Source organism: Parasteatoda tepidariorum, chromosome 5 (genome assembly GCF_043381705.1).
Source record: "Parasteatoda tepidariorum isolate YZ-2023 chromosome 5, CAS_Ptep_4.0, whole genome shotgun sequence".
NCBI classification, from domain to species: domain Eukaryota; kingdom Metazoa; phylum Arthropoda; class Arachnida; order Araneae; family Theridiidae; genus Parasteatoda; species Parasteatoda tepidariorum.
The window spans coordinates 54,506,583-54,528,202 of record NC_092208.1 but is presented as its reverse complement, the minus strand read 5'-3'; the positions used below and the strand labels follow the sequence as shown (position 1 = coordinate 54,528,202).

Sequence of the window (21,620 nt, the reverse complement as noted above, 5' to 3'; positions counted from 1 at the left end):
TTGAAAGTGCATGCAATAAGTGATACACAATGACTTGGTAGTATTTTTTTAAAATTTTGTAAATTTTATATTTTAATGAGTATAGCTAGAAATAAATAGTAATAAAAATAATTTAAAAAAAGATTTAAATTTTTACCATAAATAGTTTTTCTTTTCAAGTTATTTTAATCAATTTATAACCTTCAATTACCGGGTAATTGCTGTGTTCCTAGTACATACATCTCTATTTATCATTAAATGTTGCCTAGTACACAAATGTGCCTAGTACATACATCTCTATTTATCATAAAAATTGATTCTGTGTATTCGTCGCAGAATCCAATTGAGAATAAAGATACAATTGAAATCAAGTTGCATCTAACTATTAATAAAGTCTTATTGGCAATCTAATAAAACTATCCAAGTTCAAAAGACTCTTTCAATGAAAAAATACACAATGAAATTTTTCAACATTTTATTTTGTGCTTTACGATAAAACTTGTTATGCTTTTATCAATGATCTTCGATTATTTCATTTCATATCTTCTTCATTTCTTTTTCAAGATCCTTTTTCGATTAAATTTTTTTCCTAAGAATTTGGATGCTTTATTTCTTACCAAAATGAAATAATAATCAAATTGCGTATTAGTTATTCGTGAAATCTACAGCAGGATTTTCTACATAGGAAAGCAAAGAAATTAGTTTGGAGTTCATAGGCTTAAGGACATTTTACGTGACCAAGAGTAACATTCTCAGTCATAAATGTCGTTTATAAAAATTAATAAGTAGTTTTTGAAAATGACATGTGGGAGGAGGTAATGAGTTTTTTTTTTAGTACACTGTACTTATGCATTATTTTTAACTCTTTTATCTACACTGTTAGAATTTTCATTCTAAAGTTAGGGTAAAATAATCGACAGCAGTCTGTCTATCCAACCGTAAAGTTTACGGTAAAGAACATTTTTACTTTTACGGGTTTGAAACCGTATAGTTAAAAAACCATGAATACAAAACCGCACGGTTTTATTTAACCATTTACAATTTGCATGATTTCAAAATTGTAAAACTGGACATTAGAGTTAGGTTTGGTTTGGAAATGGGTATTGGTGCAAGGTTGTGATTGAGTTCGGTTTCATCAAATACTAGTTTTTTTGCGTGTGAAGCTTACTTTATTAAGCAACCATAATTGTGATTAATTAAACAAAAGTATACGGTATTTAAACTATTCATTTGGAAATTTTTCCGTTCCTGTGGCAACAGTTTGATGGAAATTTTGGTGTTCAAAATTATAGTTCTTATTATCATACATTTAGTAAAAAATGCAAAGCTAAAAAGTAAATTTCACCCAATAAATTGTTTTATACCATGCTCTAAGGAAGGTATCATGATAAAATGATCAAATTTTATCACATATTTTAAATTTATAATTTATTGTTAATTTTACCAAAAGTATTACCAAAGTTCTTCGGTAAAAATTATTATGCTCTTTGGTATTTCCATATGGATAAAAACACGGTAAATTTTATTTCATTCTGGTAGTTTTAATCATAATTTTTTCCCTGTGTAATGTTTGAATTTTTTTCAATGACATCACTGATTTAGAAAACTGAAATTAAAGGAATCCACTGCTACTAAAAAATAATAATTAAAAAAAAAAAAAACTAGCTCACAGAAAAGCTTACACCACAGGTTAACATCTCTGAGCTTATCTTACAGTTTATTATTATTTTTTAAACATTTCTTGGAGAAACCAAAATGATGTAACAGATTTTTATTTTTTTATTAAACATGCGTTGATCTTAAAAAAAAAAAAGAAGAAGGGAGACGGTGCATGATGTAGGTATTTAAAGTTTATCTCCTCTTCTCTATTTTTGTTAACTAGAATCACAGGCAACTCTTTATAAATATGCTACATATTCACCGAGTTATCTAATCCTCACTTATAAAGCATACCTGAACTATATGTTGCAAAAGAAATTCTTTTAAACAAGGGTTATTCTTATCTTCAACTTTATAAATTAAAGAATTTATTTATAAAAAGAAGAAGATAATAGTGATTTAAGAGCATGACTATCAAACGGATAGTTAATGTAAAGAAAATTCAATACCTCAAGAGTTTGTTAAAATAAAAAAATAAATAAAAACTATATGGGATATTTGTTTCTTGCTAAAAATAATATGACCGCATCGTGCATGCCATAATGTGGCCAGGCAGAATGTTAACAGCGGCATGTGATAACTCCTTGAAAATATGAAGAGCATCTTGTAATTCATGATTTCAAAACTGAATTTTTAATATTATTTTTTAAGTATTATTCAATACATTATAATATAATAATTATTGAATATTATTAATTTTAGTATCATTAATTTTAATATTTTTTGAATATAATTATTATCTAATCTTATTTTTTAATATTTTAATGTAACTATTTTTTATGTTATTTTTAATATCTTCACTGTTCAGAGTTACATAAAAAAATGGTGCTGTCTGTGAAAAAATCCCAATACTTATCTCATATTAATAACATTTGACTCATCTTTTTTTATTTTTCTGTTTTTGAAATTTTTTTTGGTACATTGGAAAAGTTGGAAGTGGCTCGCATATTTTTTTTTCCATTAAAAGGCACTTTTTTCCGAAAAGTTTGACCATACTTGATTTAACAAGACTATTATCAATTTATTATTAACTTTTCAAAAATTTAATTAAGATTCTTTTAAATAACTAATTAAGAAATAATTTAAAAATAACAAAATTGGAGTTCGTAACTGTTTGAGTTCGTAAAATATTAGAATTGTGAAGCATTCAATTACATTGTCTAGCCTTCCATTCTTATTATGCTGCAGTAAAAAAACTTATAACTACGTAAAGTTGAAATATGTTAAGCCTTTTTACCGTTTTTTTTTAAAGCTATCTACTAGCAATATGAAGAAATGAATTTGGCTCATAGTCACAATTTTGAATATCAAAACGATTATAAATTTTAGCAGCATTCAAAAATTTGTAGAAATGGATTATTACCGTTATAGCTGTTTCTCATGCCACTTTCCAATCCCAGCTAGCCTGCCTGGTGAAACCAAACGAATTTAAGGATGAGGGTGAGTTTCTGGTTTATTCAGTGGCTCCATCTATGGCCAAGAATACGACTTCAGTCACACGTCACAGCCGTTTATTGAGCGAATCCATTCATACATCCATTCATTCATCCACAGAAAGTAATTTTGACCTGAACCAGAGAGTTAAAACTTGATTGATTAAAAATTTGATTAATTTAAAATTTGATTTCTCAGGAACAATTCAACCCATTTCGATGAATTTTATTTTTTGCCATGCAATTATTACACACTTTAAAATGAAGTACAAAACTGTATAAAAAATAATAAGTATGTTTAATAAAAAAATTTTTTTTGCATAAAAATATCTTTGGATAAACGAATTTTCTAATAATGACGTGCAAAATTTTTTCAATTAGCTTAAAAAAATTCTAGAGATACAGGGAAATACGCAGAAAGTAAAATTAACATTAAGGGGTCTAAACTTAGGACCTCTCTTCTGATCAAACTATTGGGGCCATATTTCCCAGATTGCGGCTACCCCCTATATTTTGGGGGTCGGAAATCCGAATCCGTTGAAAAAAAGGCACGTTTCAAAGAAATTACGTTTTTGTGTCTGATTTCACAACTTAAAATATCGTCTGCGCTAGGTTTATTAAGCTATCATTCAGATGGAGTCCTAGAACGTGAAGATCCAATCATGAGATCAAAAGTTATTTTGGGTACTCCGTTTTTTTATTTTTTATTATTATTTATTATTTTTTTTTGGCGCACTGTACATGTAAATTTTTTTATTGTGAATTCACAGTTTGAAAAACGCATTGTTAAATAAAAAAAAATCCCAAGAAGCTGAAGCTGTAAGATATGACTTAATTAAAAATTTCATTCACTCAAAAAGTGTACAAATTGGAAATTACAGTCAACGTGTTTCTAAAATAGGCGCTCATTTTCAAGTCTTTTTCGGCTACTCTCTTTTTTTCCTCACTTTTATTTTTCCCATTTTCGTTGGCAACTTTAGGTTTGACATTTCAAATCACTTTTGTTTTTTCTCATTCATGTCAGACGAGTCTTGAAAATGGACGCCGACTTTGAGCGCTTGAAACACTTCGACAGTTACTTCTAATTTGTATATTTTTGAAGCGAAGGAAGTTTTTAATCAAGTATAACGCTTTGTTGCTAACACGTTGTTTTACGATAGTGTCTTGTTGTGACACATGAATCGATTATATTTTAAAAATTTAAACTTAACAAATTTATTAAAAACGAATATTAATCACTCTGGATTAATTTAAATACCTAAATTATTATGCTATTTAAAGTAAAGTATAATTGAAATTGGATTTTTATTTTTATTTTTTTAAAGGTTATATGATATATTTTCAACATACGAAGAAATAATAAGTGTTAAGTTTGAATAATATAGCTAATAGCTAATAATAGTTAATTTTTTGAAATATTTTGCTAAAAAATCTATTTTATTATTAATTTTGCATTCATTAACATTAACACAAGACTAATTATTCTTTATGCGCTACATTTATTCTCGTTTTGTTAGAATTTCCTAAAAAAATCATTTTATTTGCGTTTTTAGTTTTATATTGAATGTACTTTGGAAAACTAATTTAGAAATAACATTGCCCTATTTAGAAGTAAATATTATAGTCCGAAGGCCTGATAAATTTCTTGAGAGGGTTTTTAAAACTGAACATTTTAATTTTCATAAGTTTTATAAGTTTCACAAGCTATAATTTTTAAATAAGAAATTACTTAAATAAATTATCGAATAATATTTATAAATCAATAATTTTTGTATTACATCGAAAGTTTTAAATTTCTAAACATTTTATTTATTATAATGCCACAGAAAAAGATAATGGAAACAAATATAAAAAAAATATTGGCAAATATATCATAAATCAAACTTTCCGACTAGCTAAAGTACTAAAAAGTCCTGTTGACAATTTAAGTTTCTATTTTTTTCTAACGGCTACAAGTAAAGTTTTTCGCCATTTTATTGCTAAAAATAATTTATGGTCAAACAATATTTTGACTTCTTTTTGATCAGCTAGAATGTTCGATTATTATGCTTGCTGATAATCCAAGCTTCAATTATTTTCTTATTTTCAAATGAATAGGATTCTCATTCGAAATTTCGACCATATTTTTTATAACAGGAGTGCTCAAATTTCAACAGGAGAGTTATGATAATACCTATAACAATTGTTCCTAACTTTTACAAGCAAAATTTTTCTTCCTTTTAGCCAATCGAAATTTCACCACTTTCAAACATGAAATATAAAAGAAGAAAATTGTAAAGTAAAATAAAAATGGTTGAAAAAATTAGTCTTTTAAGTTTTTATCTTACTATATTTTAAAAGTATTTATAGAATTTTAAACGTAACAAATAAGCTTACAGTTATCGGAATTGACATCAGGTGTCAGTAGAAATATATATATATATATTTATTAAATAAATCTCTGTCTTATCGCATTGTAATTTTTGTAAATAATAATTAATTTTATTTAAATCTGTTTACTTTAAACTTCAATAAATTAGAATAACAATTGAAAAAAAAAATCAAATCATAACGCAATTTTCACTATCATAAAAACGGAGTATAGGTCAACATATTTCGCATTCTTATTTTTATGACTTGTGATTTCAAGAGAAGAGAGAGTTCCATTTTTATTTGTTTATTATTTTCATGAAATTGTTAGAAAGTTTGTTTTATGTGTTTTAAAGAGTAAAATTGTTATAACGATTGGAAACACGGAGCAATAATTGTATGCCAAACATAATTAAGAATATTATTCATCAAATTAAGAATGGAGACCTTTTTTGCGTTTTATCATTAGCGTTTTTGTAGATTTTCAACTAGTTGCATCAGAATTAATTATTATTTTTTAAAGAAATGAGCACTTTGTGTTACCAATTTCTTATTTTATTAATTTAAAAAAATATATAACACATATGAGGAAATTCAATTTCTTTTTTTATTAATTTAAAGAAATATATTACACATATGAGGAAATACAATTTCTTATTTTATTAGTTTAAAAAAATGTATAACACATACAAGGAAATTGAAAATCTCAGCTTGTTTTTTTTTCCTGAAAGCCAAAGAAGTTTTATGCTCACATTTTTTCTCTCCAGATATTTGTATGGCGTTTAAACATGTAAAACTGGTTCAGAAATAAGAAAAAAAAAGCGATAGACATCACTCTTTTATTTTTAACAAATTTCATTTTACGCTACATTACACTTAGAAAAACAATTCTGGTATCTGTGCGTTAGTGATATTTCTTGTAAAAAAAACATATATAAATCCGGTTAATAAAACAAAAAATATACGCTGAATTTTACCTTTCATCGTTCATATAGTAACGATTAACCGAAAATTCTTGTCATCAAAAATTATAATTCTTATTACCATACATTTAGTAAGAAATTCAGAACTGAAGAGTAAATTTAATAGAATAAATGGTATTTATGTCATGCTCCAAGGTATCTTGATAAAATTACCAAATTTTACCGTATTTTACCATATGGTAACGATACACCAAAAATTCTTATTATCAAAAATTATAGTTCTTATTACCATACATTTAGTAAGAAATTCAGAACTGAAGAGTAAATTTAATCGAATAAATGGTGTTTATGTCATGCTCCAAGGTATCTTGATAAAATTACCAAATTTTACCACATTTACCAAATTTTGTCGCATATTATAAAACTATATTTTATTGTTAATTTTACTAAATTAATTATCAAAGCACTTCGGTGAAAGTTACCGAGATTTTTGGTGTTCCCATAGAGTCAGAAACATGGTAAGTTTTACCATATTCTGGTAGTGTTGACCATATTTATTTTCTCACCGCATTTCGTCCATTTTGATGCTTTTTTCTCATTTGATAAAACCAACGCGTTAAATACATTTTTTTTTAATTCTAATTTTCATTCCTTATATTTTAAAAAAAATTTTAGTTGATCTTAATGAAGTATTTAACATAGCAGCAAAATGGATTTAAAAATATATTAAAACGCTTCGCGAAAAGCAATAAGTTATACATCATTAAAAATAGTGCATTATGCGGTTATCTAATATTCTATTCCAGAGTCGTTTTTTTTTATCCTTTTAACTTACCGGGTACTCTTATTAACCTTAAGTAGGTCATGGTTCGCTTTTATTATTTATTTTTTGTTATTTTTTTTTCATGCATCCCAACTTCGACAGTGAGTAAACATTTTATCCCCAACTCACTCTCTTAATGAATTTTTCGCTTTGTACTTATACAATATCTTAATGCTGAATGGCCTTCGCAAATACCCGTCTCTCCCGCATCTAATAATTATTATTGCTGCCTCTTGGCAAATTCAGAAACGCTAGAATGTCTATGCGTGTTATCATTGAACTTTTTTATTTTATTTAATACTTTTACTGTCCAACCTTTTTTTTGTGCATTTTTCTTAGAACTGCGTTTATTAGACGAAGAAACAATTTCTGGTAAAATTACGTCGATGCATGGTTATCAAATATCATAATTCTGGTATTAAAAACCTAAAGATATGGTATTTAAACCATTCATTTGGTAATTTTTCAGTTCATATGTTAACGCGATTTATCGAAAATTCTGGTATTTTAAAAATTATTGTTCTTAATACTTAGAGTTCATACCAGCAATGAAAATGTAGTGGTCCAATACAAACACCTAGGTATTCATTTAGTGGTTCAAAACTTAATATGGTAGACAAACTTTCAAAGAAAATATGAATGCAAAACACAAGTAAATTTGAAATTTTAACATTTCAATTTAAAAAGTTTTGTATCAAACACTTTCAGTTATTTCATTTTAATACCACGTATTTGTATTCCATACCATGTATACAACAATAAATGTAGTACAACATTTTTTAAATGCATAGAATTCGATGAAAAATTATATTATATTTTATGGTATTAATATTATGGTATGCAATATATAATATGAAATTTACATCATATTTTTCGATGCGATAAATTTTTTTGATATATTTCGTTACATTTTACTATTTTGTAAATTCTAAACATATTTAAGCGACAAATTTCTCTCATACCTATGATTTTAACAGCCTATATAGAACATTTGGTGACGTTTGTCGCCATATTGACTTGAACGCTATTTATACCAAACATTCAGTTAAAAATACAAAGTTGAAAAGTAAATTTAACCGAATTAAGGATTTTAATGCCATGCACTACTAAGGTATCTTGATGAAATTGCCAAATTGTACCATATTCACCAAATTTTATCACATATTTTGAAACCATATTTTATTTTGCCAAATTTTTTGTTGTTCTCATAGATTCAGAAACACAATAATGGTAGTTTTGACTATACATTTTTTTTCAGTGTCGATTTCAATTTTATTATTACTAGATTAGACTAGAGCTTTACCGAGTTATTTTCTTTTACTTGTGAATGTATTTAATTAGTGCTTTATTTTGAATATAGTTTTCAGAATTACTAAATTAAAATAAAACTTATTTGAGTCTTTTATGTTATAAATCGTTTTGGGGAATATATTATTTAAAACCTTTGTCGTCAAATGTTGTTTCGATATATTTTTTTAGAGTTATTTTAGTTACGTCTGAATTACATTATAACTAGATTAAACTAAAATTTTACAGAGTTTTTGTAGGAATGAATCAGTTTTGGGAATACATTTATTTATTACTTTTATCTCCAATTTTTATTTTGGGGTCATTTCTCAGAATTACTAATTTAATCGAGTTTTGCCGCAGTTTTTAATCATAGTGGTATACCTTATTTATTATCACGTAATAGAGTATATTATTATATTAGACATTTATTTAATTTTTTTATTTTTATCCTTAAACACAGTTTAAGGGTCGTTTTACAGAATTGTGTTAGATTAATATTTTTAACCAAACCTTTTTTTAGCTATGGATAACGAAGTAACATCAATTAAAGGCTTTGTTTGTATAATCGAACAACTCTACTTTTTATAAAAACTTTTATAGTTACTTTCTGAATTATACGAATTAAACATTTAAAACTATTTCTTTAAAAAATGGCGCTTTTCGTTAACCGGGCACAAGTAAATTCAATTATTTTTAATATATTTTTTTCTTTTAAACACAAAGCATTATTGATGTTCCCAAATATAATAAAATAGAAATATTGAATTTATTTGCTCGCGGCTTTGAAAAAATACAAAAAAAAAAAAAACTATTTCTTAGCCTCAACAATGAATCCTTTTAGAAAACAACAAAAATATTTTAAACTAATTAAAATGAATTAATACATCATCGTTATAGACAGAGAAAAAAATAAAATTAAACTACCATACTGTACGGTAATGACATTTCTGTTAAAAAAAAACTATCAAACAATAGTTGTGTTCAACAAAACCGAAATATATCGTATTTAAACCATTCATTTGATAACGGTTTACCGGAAATTAAGGTTTACGAAATTATAGTTCTTATTACCACACATTTAGTTAAAAATATAAATTTTAAAAGTAAATTTAACGGAATAAGTGGTTTTCACGCCATGCTCTAAGGTATCATGATAAAATACCAATTTTTTCCACATTTATCGTATTTTACCACATATTATAAAATTATGTTTCATTGTTACTTTTACTAAAATCATAACTAAAGCGCTTCGGTATAAGTTACCGAGTTTTTTGACGTTCTCATAGAATCAGAAACATGGTAAATTTTACTATATTCTGGTAGTTTTGACCATACTTTTTTTAGTGAGTATTTATCATTTTTAGACTAATAATACAGATATAACTAGCACCGATTTTCAAACAAGTCAGCCACTTTACAGTTCCCATTTTCATAATAAATTTATAACTGATCTTAAGAATTCTCTTGCAATTATTCTCGCGAAACACTAGTCAATTCCAGTGTAATTTAATTTTGTTCACGTTTGAACAAGCTTAAAATTTAAACTTCCGCCTTTTTCTATTGTTTTGATTTTTCTATTGTTTTGATAACCCCAAGTTTCCTTTTTGATGCGAATGTCCTAATAGTAGTTTTGCTCTGGTTGCCGCCAAGTAAACAACAGCAAGATAACGGCATTGGAATTTTTGTTCCTAAGCTCCAGTCGTCTAATTTTAGAACACGCTTTCCTTCTCAACTTTTTACAACGCTTCTGGCATGTATTTAAGAGTTTCAAGTGGTACTTCTTACTTTTATGAAGCAGAGTTCTTTTCTAAATATTCTTAAGCATGGTTGATGCGTAATAATTCAAATTTAGTCCTTTAACCCGTAGAAAAGGATATATTTTTATTTTTGTAAATGTAAAAAAAGTTTTTTTTTCTTTAATTTTTTTTTATATTTTTTTTTTTTATTTCTCGCGGTTGAAATCGGTTTACTTAGTTCAATACCGTTTCTTTTCGAAATTAATTTTTATCAAGGAGTCATCGATCTACTTGATATGATCACCTGACGGTTGAAATCGGTTTGCTTTATTATTATTCAATACCGTTTCTTTTCTAAATTAACAAATTAATTTTTAACTAGGAGTCAACGATCTACTCGATACGCTTACCAAACTCCGGAACTGCTTTCTTCGTAGCAGTTCTCTTCGGATAGCTAACCTCGCTGACTGAATACTAATGTGCTCAATCCGAATTTTTTTCCAGTGAAAATGTTATTTTCAAGTATTATTGAAGTTAAGCATACAAATTGAATTAAATTTTTCTAAATCAAATGTTTTACAGGATGTATATAAAATTACGAAAGTACTCATTTGTGATAAAATTTTCATTGAAAACAAGTTTACAAATCAAAAATGGTAATTTTTTTTAACGTATACCTGTTTCGGTATCATATTGGTTCACCTTCATCAATAGGATAAATGGCACGGAGGATAAAAATTGAAGTGATCGACGTCACACTAAATAGATAAATATTTAGCTTAAACGAGAAATGTTATATTGGCAGCAAGTGTTCGAAAATTGAAATTTAAAAGTTCCGAATATTTGAAAAATATAGTGTTCACGTTATCAAAAACATAAAAGCTCTATTGTTAATGATCTTGTTGCCGTACCATATTTTTCAAAAGTTTCGAAATCATCAACTTAACTTTAATATTTCTAACAATTACTGTCAATTTGGACTGGGCGATGCTAAGATTTTGGCATCGAGATGTATCGTCCCGCTAACATAGCGATATTTTGATGCATCGTAATGTTTCGGTGTAATAATGTTTTATATTTAGTAGGGGAGAGTGGGGTCAATTGTAACATTTTTTACTTAACTATTTTTAACTAACAAAAAATCCATGTGGTTATCAGGAAAGTACNTCGAGATGTATCGTCCCGCTAACATAGCGATATTTTGATGCATCGTAATGTTTCTGTGTAATAATGTTTTATATTTAGTACTGATAAATTGCATTTAAAAAAAATAATAAACGATGTATTTTTTAAATAATTATTTCTCAATACTTAAAGACATGGATGTCTGCAAAATAGCGGTTAAAAACATTAAACAGCTGGATTGATTGAAGAAAATCAACAGAATTTGCACAAACTCAGGATTTGCACAACACTTAGATTCTCAATCACATTTGGATTCATCATGTCAACAAAACCATGAGTCATGATGTAAAAAAATCGGGGAAAGATAACGATCATCGCCACAGCTATCACTGCACACATAGGGAGGAAATTACTCTTGACGCGAGCTTGCAGACCTCGATTCACTGTCGGAAACAATCAATGCGTGTAGACATCGATGTTAATGATATATCAGGAAATATCGTACTCATCTCAGTAAATCCCAATTTCCGATGCATCGTAAAATTGCCAATCGAAGCATCGGATCGGCGATGATTGTATATAATCGATATTTTTTCCGATGCATCGATTTATCACTTAGTCCTAGTGTCAATATAACATTTTTACTTTGAAAACTGTATATTAATCTTTTTAGTGCGACGCTGAATTACATTATCTCTGTTTTATCATCTCTGCCGTTTATTCTACTTATGAAGGTGTACCAATGTGATACAGAAAAGCATATAGGGTTTAAAAAAATACCCCTTTGTGTATTGTTTTTACAGAAATTTAATTTTATCACAAAATATTACTCTCGTAATTCTATATACACCCCCTTGAAACATTTGATTTATAAAAATTTAATTCAATTTATATGCTAGCTCTGGAAAAATTTCCGAATCAAATTACGGTAAAAATTACGGGAACTCAGGGTGCCGCTATTTTTTATCATGAAATCCGAGACAAGTTACGGGACAAAAAGTCTGATGTACTGTAATTTTACAGTAACACTGAATCACTCTAATTAAATAGATATTACTGTAGAAATTACGTTATAATATTTTAGGATAAAAATGATGCACCCTAAGTGCCAGTACTTTATACCGTAATTCGATCCGGAACTTTTTACAGTGTGAACGAATTTATTTACCCAGATTCGAGTTGGAAATTTTAATCAAAAACTGCTTACAATTGGAAAACAAGCTAAGACTAAAGAAGTGATTAAAAAAACCTTGCTTTTTTTTAAAGAAAAAAATCTTAAAAATTTTTTTTCAATGTCATTTCTTAAAATATTAGTTTTAATGTGAAAAATTAATAAATTTTGTATGCGATGACACATTATTTTAATAATTAACATTCATAAAAATAATTGTTTCGACTGAGAAAATGTCTAAACTGAAGCATGATTAATTAAACACATTTTTTGTGTTGAAGGCATTATGGAAATGAAAAAACTTGCTTGCATCCAACAAATGACCTTGTTTTTTATTGATAAGAAATTACATTATATAAATAAAAAAAGATAAGTTTTCTATTTATGTATTTTTTAAGTGGTCATTATTGCTCAGACATTAAGCACTCGGGAGAAAAATATTCGAAATATTTGCAACATACATCATTAAAGCTAATATTAAATATTGGCAATAATTTATATGACTTGAGATTTATGCCAATTACAAGAGCAATAAATATGTTTTCAGAAGAATTTATTAAAAGTCTAACTTTTTTGCTCTAATATAAAATAAATTATGATTTCTAACTGACTGGTTCTTTGTTTTTGGTAGGAAAACGCATCATTTTTTTCTTTGTTTACTTAAGATTTTTATGTTGTAAAGAAGCATTAAAATTTTGCTAATACTTCTGTACACTGAAATAATTCTGGATTGAATTACATTAAAAAGAATTGACACTCAGGGTACTAATACTTTTTACTATAAAATCCATTTTCACCATAAAATTTTATAGAGCAAAAAATCTGATATACCGTAATTATTGTAGTAATATTTATTGTAAAATCACTGAATCACTCTAATTAAAAAAATATTACTGCAAAAATTATCGTTTAAAAGTTTACTGTAAAAATTGATTTTACGGTGAAATGGATTTTAAGGATGCACTTTTTATCATGGTTTGATCCAGAATTTTGTACAGTGCAGCGGCTCAGAAAAAAAATGTGAAGATGAATAATTAAGAATTAAAATTAATTTTTTAATCCACAATTTTTTTTGGTAACCTCAAATATTTAAGAATTTTCATTGTTTAAACTGTTTTATAAATAGTTCTTCTTTAAAAAAGGCAAACATTTTTCATAAATTATTTTCCAGTCTTAATATCTATTTGTATATGAAACTTCAGATAGATTAGAACTTTTGAGTATCTCTATATATAGTTGTAGGGTAGTAGTATTTCGGCTGTATATACCGGATACTGGGTGATCAATGAGGTAACCGATACATCTTTAATCAAATGTACAGATTAATATATTTTATGAATCAAATATTTATCTAGTGTGAAGTTCGACTTTTTACGAAATTTTCAAAGATAATTGATTTATGTAATTCCAAACTATGATTACAGCCAATTGCTCCAAAGATATTCGTTTTGAATTTTTTTAAGTAATCAGTCCAATAAGTATAATTATGAATAATGATTCTAATAATTGTTTTAATTACAATTAATTAATTCAATAATTTTTTTTCTATTAATTATCCTATTGAATCTCTTACAAACCAAACCTATTCAAGTGATAACAGTGCAAATATATTATTATATTAATTACCCGTTTGAGTTAGTAAGTATAAAGCTCCCATGGGATTTGGATAATAGTGTTAACGAATTTCCTCATTCATTTATTACATTTTTGACGATTATCATATTTAAATGTTTCCTAGACCCGTGAGAATACGCTTAATAACTACATAGTCAAAATACTAACAGGTGATTTATCGCACATAGCCAAACCTATCCATAATGTCGTTATCACTTTTCAGTAATTTTGAAACTCTTCCCTCTCTTACGATATTATTTACAAAAACTTTTCTCCTCCACATAAAGATATCGTTATCTGTGTTTATTTAATTTTATTTTTACTTTTTCTTTCTTTTTTTTATTTCTTTCGCTCATCGAAATCCATTTAAATATTAAATTTGTAGTAGATATAAATAACTTTCTCACGTTTTCATAATTTAAATGTATTTAAATTTAATTATTCTCATTAACTCACATCACAATACTAATTTGGTATTTCATCTGAAAATTAGCGCGTCTCACGTGCTGTTGCAATCATTTTTGACTCTAATTTATCTTTATATTTAAATAAATTTAGATATTTATTGATAACAATTGCCAAACATTTTTCAAAATGCGATTAAAGTCGACCCTAGAACATTTTTTCGGGAGTTAGGGAAGGATCGCAAATGGAATTTCTTTTTCTTTTTTTTTACAACTCTTATAAATGTATTTATATTTGACTATTTTATTTATTTAATTTCAATTTCAATAAATTAACGTGATTCGTATGTACTATCAGCTTGCGTATGTGATAAACAAATGGCGAAATTGAATTTTTTAGCTTTTTCTTAGAAATTGATAATTTTGATGTGTTTCTCTTTAAGCCTTTCTTATTGCCCACGTGATTGTACATCAATAAAGTAGGCTGGTGAGCAAAACGAACAGGGTATGGAGCATTCTATAGTTTAGCATTGAAAAGTTCAAGTTAATTCAAAATTTTAGCTTATTAAATATCAAGACCCGCATTTATATTATGATTTTTAACTCTTTTGATTTTTCAGTAAGGGAGTACATGACCATCTTTATTTCTCTTAATTAAGATACACAAGAGGACATATCCTTAAAAGCAACATCTAAATAAATATGTTCTGTGAGGAGTTAATGAAAAAATATGTATATTATAATTTCGGTCTCCTCTCTATCTTTTCGTAGTAACATTACATTAATATTGTCATGACTGGCCAAAAACAAACATTTGTGATAAATAACACTCTCTGAAATTAATTAAATAGGAGTTCAGCGTACTATCAACATTCGTAATAATGAGGAAATGGATATGAGAGATGCCGCTCTCCGACAGGAAGTTAGCAGTCCCGTTAGCAAATCTATTCCATAATGTTCTTGGTAAACCCCCATCTTTCCGTATGTTGTTGTAGAAATAGTCTACCCTAAGACGTCCTCCAAGAAGTCTTGGAATAGATAAAGAAGAGGGAAAAATAAGACTGACGTTTCTTTCTGTAGGCGGAGTTTGAACGCAAATATCAGACAAATCAGGATGAGTTGAGTTGTATTTTTTTTCTTCTCGACTTTGACGAAGTTTGTAGTAACCGGGGGGAGAAAATAGCATCTACATCTTCGTGTTCCCAAAGAGCCATGTGACGAGTATTTCTTTTTTTTATTATTTTATTATTATTTTAATTTTTTTGACTTGAAAGTGTTGATTTCGTGTTTCTATTCGACTATCGGACTTGTATTACTGCTTGATATTCATTTTTTGGATAAGACTTGGTGAGGCGAAATTAATTTGGAAGTTGTGATCTCTCTTTTAAAACTTTTTTTCCGGATGTGCAGGATCTATTTGGGATCATGGGGTGTGTGTCGTCTGTGTTTCAGTATGGATCTTACGTTATAGATGAAAGTGAGATTATCTTGTTTTTTTAAAAATTAAATTTTTATTAGTTAACTGTACAAGATGCTTCTCTTATCTATTAATAGATAAACTCTTGCGCAAAGACAAATGTTTGCTTATTTTTTACCATTAGCTCACTTTATATAATTATGACCAGTATATTTTTCAATGAATGATAAATATTCTCTACAGATACATTAAAAAAGTAAATTTTTACAAGTCTTCTTTACAATATTCTTGATTCATCTATTGATAAGTAATAAACTGCTATGCAAATACAAATGCTTGCATATTTTTTTACATTAGCTTACTTTACAAATCATCTTTTATATATCTTTCAATGAATGATTAATGTTCTATAGATTCATTACAAAAGTAAATTTTTACTTGTTATCTTTGCAAGATCATTTTTAATTTTAGTATTAATAAATAATAAACAATAATTTGCTGGTTTTTTTGTACGTTAGCTTAGTTTACAAAATCATTCTTTCAGTATATTCTTCATTGAATGATAAATATTCTATACAAATATGTTTGAAAAAGTAAATTCATATTAATTATCTCCGCAATGTTATTCTCATTTTATCGATTAATAAGTTATAAACTCTTTTTCAAATACCAATATTAGCTTTTTATAATATTAGCTTGCTTTAAAAATCATGTTCAGTATTTTCTTTAACGATATGTTATACAGTTTTAAATTTTGCTTCAATTAAATTTGCAACAAGGCAGTTAACTACATTTACATTCTAATAAAAAGTATATTTTCGCATTTTATTTTGATTAAACTGAAAAATTTATAAAATCATGCGGAGTTTTACTTCATTGATTGATAAACATTCTATACAGATATGTATGCAATTTTAGATTTTGCTTTGATTATCTTTATAACAATAGTTTAACTAATAGTTAAACTAATAGTTAAATTAAGTTTATCTTATAACTTCTGTTCAATTATGTATCTATTTTCACATTTTATTTTGATAAGCTAAAAGCAGTGAGATATTATAAACAGTTTATTCTTCAATGTATGAGGAAAAAAATCATTCACAAATAGTAATACATTTTTACACTTCACTTTTATTTGTAGACTTTGCAAGATTTTTCTCTTAGTTTACCTTTTAAAAATGATAAATTATTATAAAGTCTTGTGTACATTTTTGAATTTTTTATAAGCTAACTTTAGAAAGTGATAATTGGCTTATCTATCAATAAATTAATAACACCTTTGCATTTCTGAATTTTTTAATTAGCTAACTTTAGAAAGTGTTAATTGGCTAAACTATGAATAAAATAGTAAGACCTATACAATTCTGTATGAGTTTTCTCATTTTTTTACAACCCTTACAAATGCATATTAAGTTTGCTTTTTAATAATGATTAATTATTAAATTATGCTTGCAATTTTTCTTTTTGCTTAGACTAAGTATTTCTACAAAACAGTATTCAGTATATGTTTTAACGAACGATACTCTCCTTGTCTAATATATGCACGATATGATTTAAAAGAAAATATAGAAGCCCGATCCTTTCATGAATGATATAACTGGAAATATTTCATCAAACGATAAAAAATAATTTGTTCATAATGAACTAAGCATATTTATGTTTTCATCATTAATATGTTTTAACATTATATTTCCGATAATCTTGCTTAAAAATTTAGTTATGCGTTTTATTATACAAAGAGTACAGAAAAATGCTTTTTTTTCTTAGAATGTTTGAGTTGTTGTTTAGAAAAAGCCACAAAAATATTTCATCGCTTATTGCAGGAAGTTTCATGTCATAACGGATATGTTTTGTATATAATTGGAGTAGAAAGAAAACACTTTTGCGAAAAATCAGGGAAGATTACCCTATGAAAAAGTTATGAAAATGTGACATTGAAAAAAAAACATAATTTACTAAACGTTTGCATACAAATGATAATATTTTTTCGGTTAGTAAAACTGATAATCACCTGAAAATATATTTCAATATATGCATGCATTTATCTGATCTGAGTGCATACAATTTTTTAAGTTTTTTTATAATTTTAAGTTATGTTTAGAAGCAAAAAATCATGCAAATGCAACTGTATGCATGCAAGTCATGTTAAACTGCATTATTATTAAAGTTTTTAAAGCCCAACTTTTTACACGGAAGTTTTTGCTATAGTCCATCGTAAATAGCGCATAACTGCAAAAGTTGCCGCCTACATCAGTGTGCGTTCGCAATTAAAACTCGAATATCGCAGGGTATTTTTTTATTTACGCATTTTGATATTTCATTTAAATATTGTTATGATTAACATTTTAGAATAGCCAATAATTAAATTTTTTTTGAAGCTATAGATATATATTACTCAAATTAGTTTCTTAACAAAAATGGTGGGATGTAAAAAAAGGAAGAAAAATTGTAATAATTACTCTATCCGTACGTTTACTACACACAAAGACACTTTTAAAAGTAGATAATAAAGCTACTGTTTGTGTCTTTAATGTTTTAGGTATTGCTTAAACATTTAACTATTAACCTTATGTAAAACAATGCTAAACTTTGATTAAAGTTGATTAGTATGTAGTTTAAATGCAGTTAAAATATTACATTTTAGAGTTTCGTTAAAATAAGCAAAACTTAAATACATTTGTATTTATCTAAGTGATAAAAGACACTGCATGCTTTTCATTTAAATAAGTAGGTGTTAACAATGGTAATTTAACATCATACTGTTTTGCTAAGAAGCTTGGCAAAATATTTGCAAATAGGATGTAGTTTAAGCCATTTGTTTCTTCACAGGTGAAGAATTTATTGCATAATAAATTTTTAAAGTCTTCATAAAGAAATTGTATTTCTATTTCTCGTTTGCTTTTGGTTTGTAAACATATGCTTATGATTCTTATTGTTGATTGTTCATATTTTTCTAGAGAAAGAATCTCTTGTAGAGGTTAAAAAAACCGTGATTTGGATACGAAAAGATTTTCTCACGTTTTTGAAAGTTTTGAAAAAAACTCATATATTTATAGTTTTGAAAATTAAATTATTTGCTCGGAATAAAGATTTTTCGTAATTGTTTGAGACATGTTGTTGAGATAAAATAATTCAGCTTCAAATAGTTTTCAGTGTAAGTCGTTTTCTAACTATGCACTTTTTGCATTTTTTTATGTAGAATAGTTTTTTTAATGTTCATTAATTTAAAGTTGTAAATAATGTACAATTTAAAAAAATGTCATACATTCTAAAGCATTTGATTCATAGTTTATATTCCAATTATATTATTTAATAAAATTTTATGTAAACGTTGACAAAATGTAGAAACCTATTACATTAGTTCATCGTACTTCGAGCTCTTTTACTACATTTAATGTTAGTTCATCGTACTTTATGACAAATATAAGTTAGCTCTTTTGCCATATTTAATGTTAGTTCATAGTACTTCGTGACGAATCAAAGTCAGCTCTTTTGCAATATTTAATGTATTATTTTGAGTTATCTCAAAAATAAAATTTGAAAAACACTACCTTTTTTTTAACAAAAATATTTAATTATGAAAACTTTCACACATGTTTTATAATTATGGAACATTTTTATTACATAATAACAAACTCATATTCTGGTCAAAAAGTGTTTATATTCTTAGTTATTGTGATAATCATTCTGTTATGATGTGATGTTTTTATTTATTTTTCTTAAATATAATTGAATTATAGAATAAATTACATTTACCATTGTAATTTAACAGCTTCATATATTTTTTTTAAAAAACTGTAAAAAAGCAATTGAAAACATGTCTGCGTAAAACAATACAGTTTAAATAATAATATTCTTATTAGATAAATTATAGCGCCATCGATGAATATTTAAAAAAAATATTAATCCACCGAATAAATAACATTAAGTTAAAATTCGCTGAAATTTCTAAATATTATTTGGATCCGAAAGTTATGTCATTTATTATTTTTAATCAATAATGTTAATCAACAACCTTTTAATGCCGGATCGAAAACGAATCAAAAAATATGAATTGGTTTTTAAGACTAACTAATATTTAATGCGCCGAAACGACATTACTTTCCGATTCCCCTAATACATAACGTTTAGTTGTACAGTGTTAAAAATTCTGGTCAAATTACGGTATCGGCACTCACGGGGCTGTTACTTTTATCAAGGAACAGAAAATATGATATTCCGTAATTTTTACAGGCATGATATTTTACAATAAAAACGGATTTAATGAAAAATGGATTTTATGGATGATTCACCCTAAGTGCCGATACTTTTTACAGGATAGTTGCTTTTAAAAAGGATAAAATTTCTGATCAAATGTTAAAATGATTGGAAAACACCCATTTTATTTAACATCTAATAGGTAGGTCATATAATAAGTCTCTTTATGAAAAGTGTAGGAAATTAATTAAATAGATACATAAAATCTGCATTGTTTTCTGGCAGTGATTGTCTTTCTTTTTGTGAAGAAGTTGATGATATTAGAATGTATAATGTTAAGTTAAAAATTAAATTATTCACATGAAATTATGTAACGATCTGAAGTCAGTTCTGAGTATATTTTTAAGTTTTTTTGAAGCTCGTAAGAGACAAAATAAATAGTTAAAAAAACTTCATGAATTACTTTGACTTTAAACTATTATAATGTCTTTAAGTTATGTCATTAAATGTTTTTTTTAAATAGGCGGGTATTTGGGATGCATTCATTAAATGTAAAGTTGAAATATTTTTTGAAAACGCATTTTAAAGTAATTCAAATGTGAAACAATTACACTTCGTGCCATTTTAAACACCATATTTAGTACAATTTATATTTTAAGATCTTCATTTATTCATAAAATACTTTGCCCTTATACAAATATAAATATTAACTTTTTTAGTACACTGAGAAAAAAAAAAGTATGGTAAAAAATATCAGAATCTAGTAAAGTTTACCGTATTTCTGGCTCTATGTGAACATCAAGAAACGCAATAATTTTTACCGAAGTTTTTGGCAAAGTTAACAATAAAATATGATTTATTACCATGTTGTTTGGTAGAAAACGGAAAACGTAGTAAAATCTTTTAATTTCATCATGATACTTTCGAGCATGGCATAAAAACTATTTATTCTGTTAAATTTACTTTTCAGTTTTGTAATGTTACTAAATATGTAGTAATAAGGACTGACGAAAAATTACCAAATCAATGTTTTAAATACCGGCTACTTTGGTTTTATTACCAGAATTATGTTTTCTTTATTTACTTATTTTTTTTATTAGAAATGTTAATACCGTGCAATTTATTTTATCAGATAGTTTTACTCCGTGTAGATATTTCTCATTCTACAATGATTAAATAAAATAAAATCATAGTGCTACAGCAAAATATGTCATTTCAATAAGCAGCAGATTAAATGAATCTGATTATTTATGCTTTTTAATTATTTAGTGTTTAAAAAGCTAACGAGCTAATTATAAAAAAATTGTATGATTCAGAAAAAATAATGAGGAAATCGGCGTTTTATAAGTTTCCGAAAATAAGCTCTGTTAATAAACTTGGATTTTAAATCACTGTTGATAATTTATTTTATTAGTAAACGTACGAACAAATATAATTGGTAGAATTTACGATGCCGTTGAAACTGATATTTTTAACTTTATCCTTTGAAGTCACCGCAAA

At 26.6% G+C, this 21,620-nt stretch overlaps 1 protein-coding gene and 1 long non-coding RNA gene across 13 annotated transcripts in view; one reads left to right on the top strand and one right to left on the bottom strand.

Moving 5' to 3' along the window:
* LOC107456769 (myosin heavy chain, clone 203) overlaps positions 1 to 21,620 on the top strand; it is an 84,850-nt gene that overhangs the window by 22,603 nt on the left and 40,627 nt on the right. For 2 of the 12 annotated variants that reach the window (XM_016074718.3, XM_071181456.1), the window contains exon 1: positions 15,536 to 15,983. The exons of 4 other annotated variants lie outside the window; for them this stretch is intronic. In XM_016074718.3, the coding sequence (XP_015930204.2) occupies positions 15,932 to 15,983 (52 nt within the window). In that variant the 5' untranslated portion in view covers positions 15,536 to 15,931. Of the gene's footprint in view, positions 1 to 15,535; positions 15,984 to 21,620 lie in introns of those variants that run through there. 6 more of the 12 variants (XM_016074764.3, XM_016074749.3, XM_071181459.1 and 3 more) reach the window with 4 other exon arrangements.
* The window catches only part of LOC139425711 (uncharacterized), a 77,755-nt gene that overhangs the window by 29,921 nt on the left and 26,214 nt on the right, over positions 1 to 21,620 (bottom strand). The window lies entirely within an intron of this gene.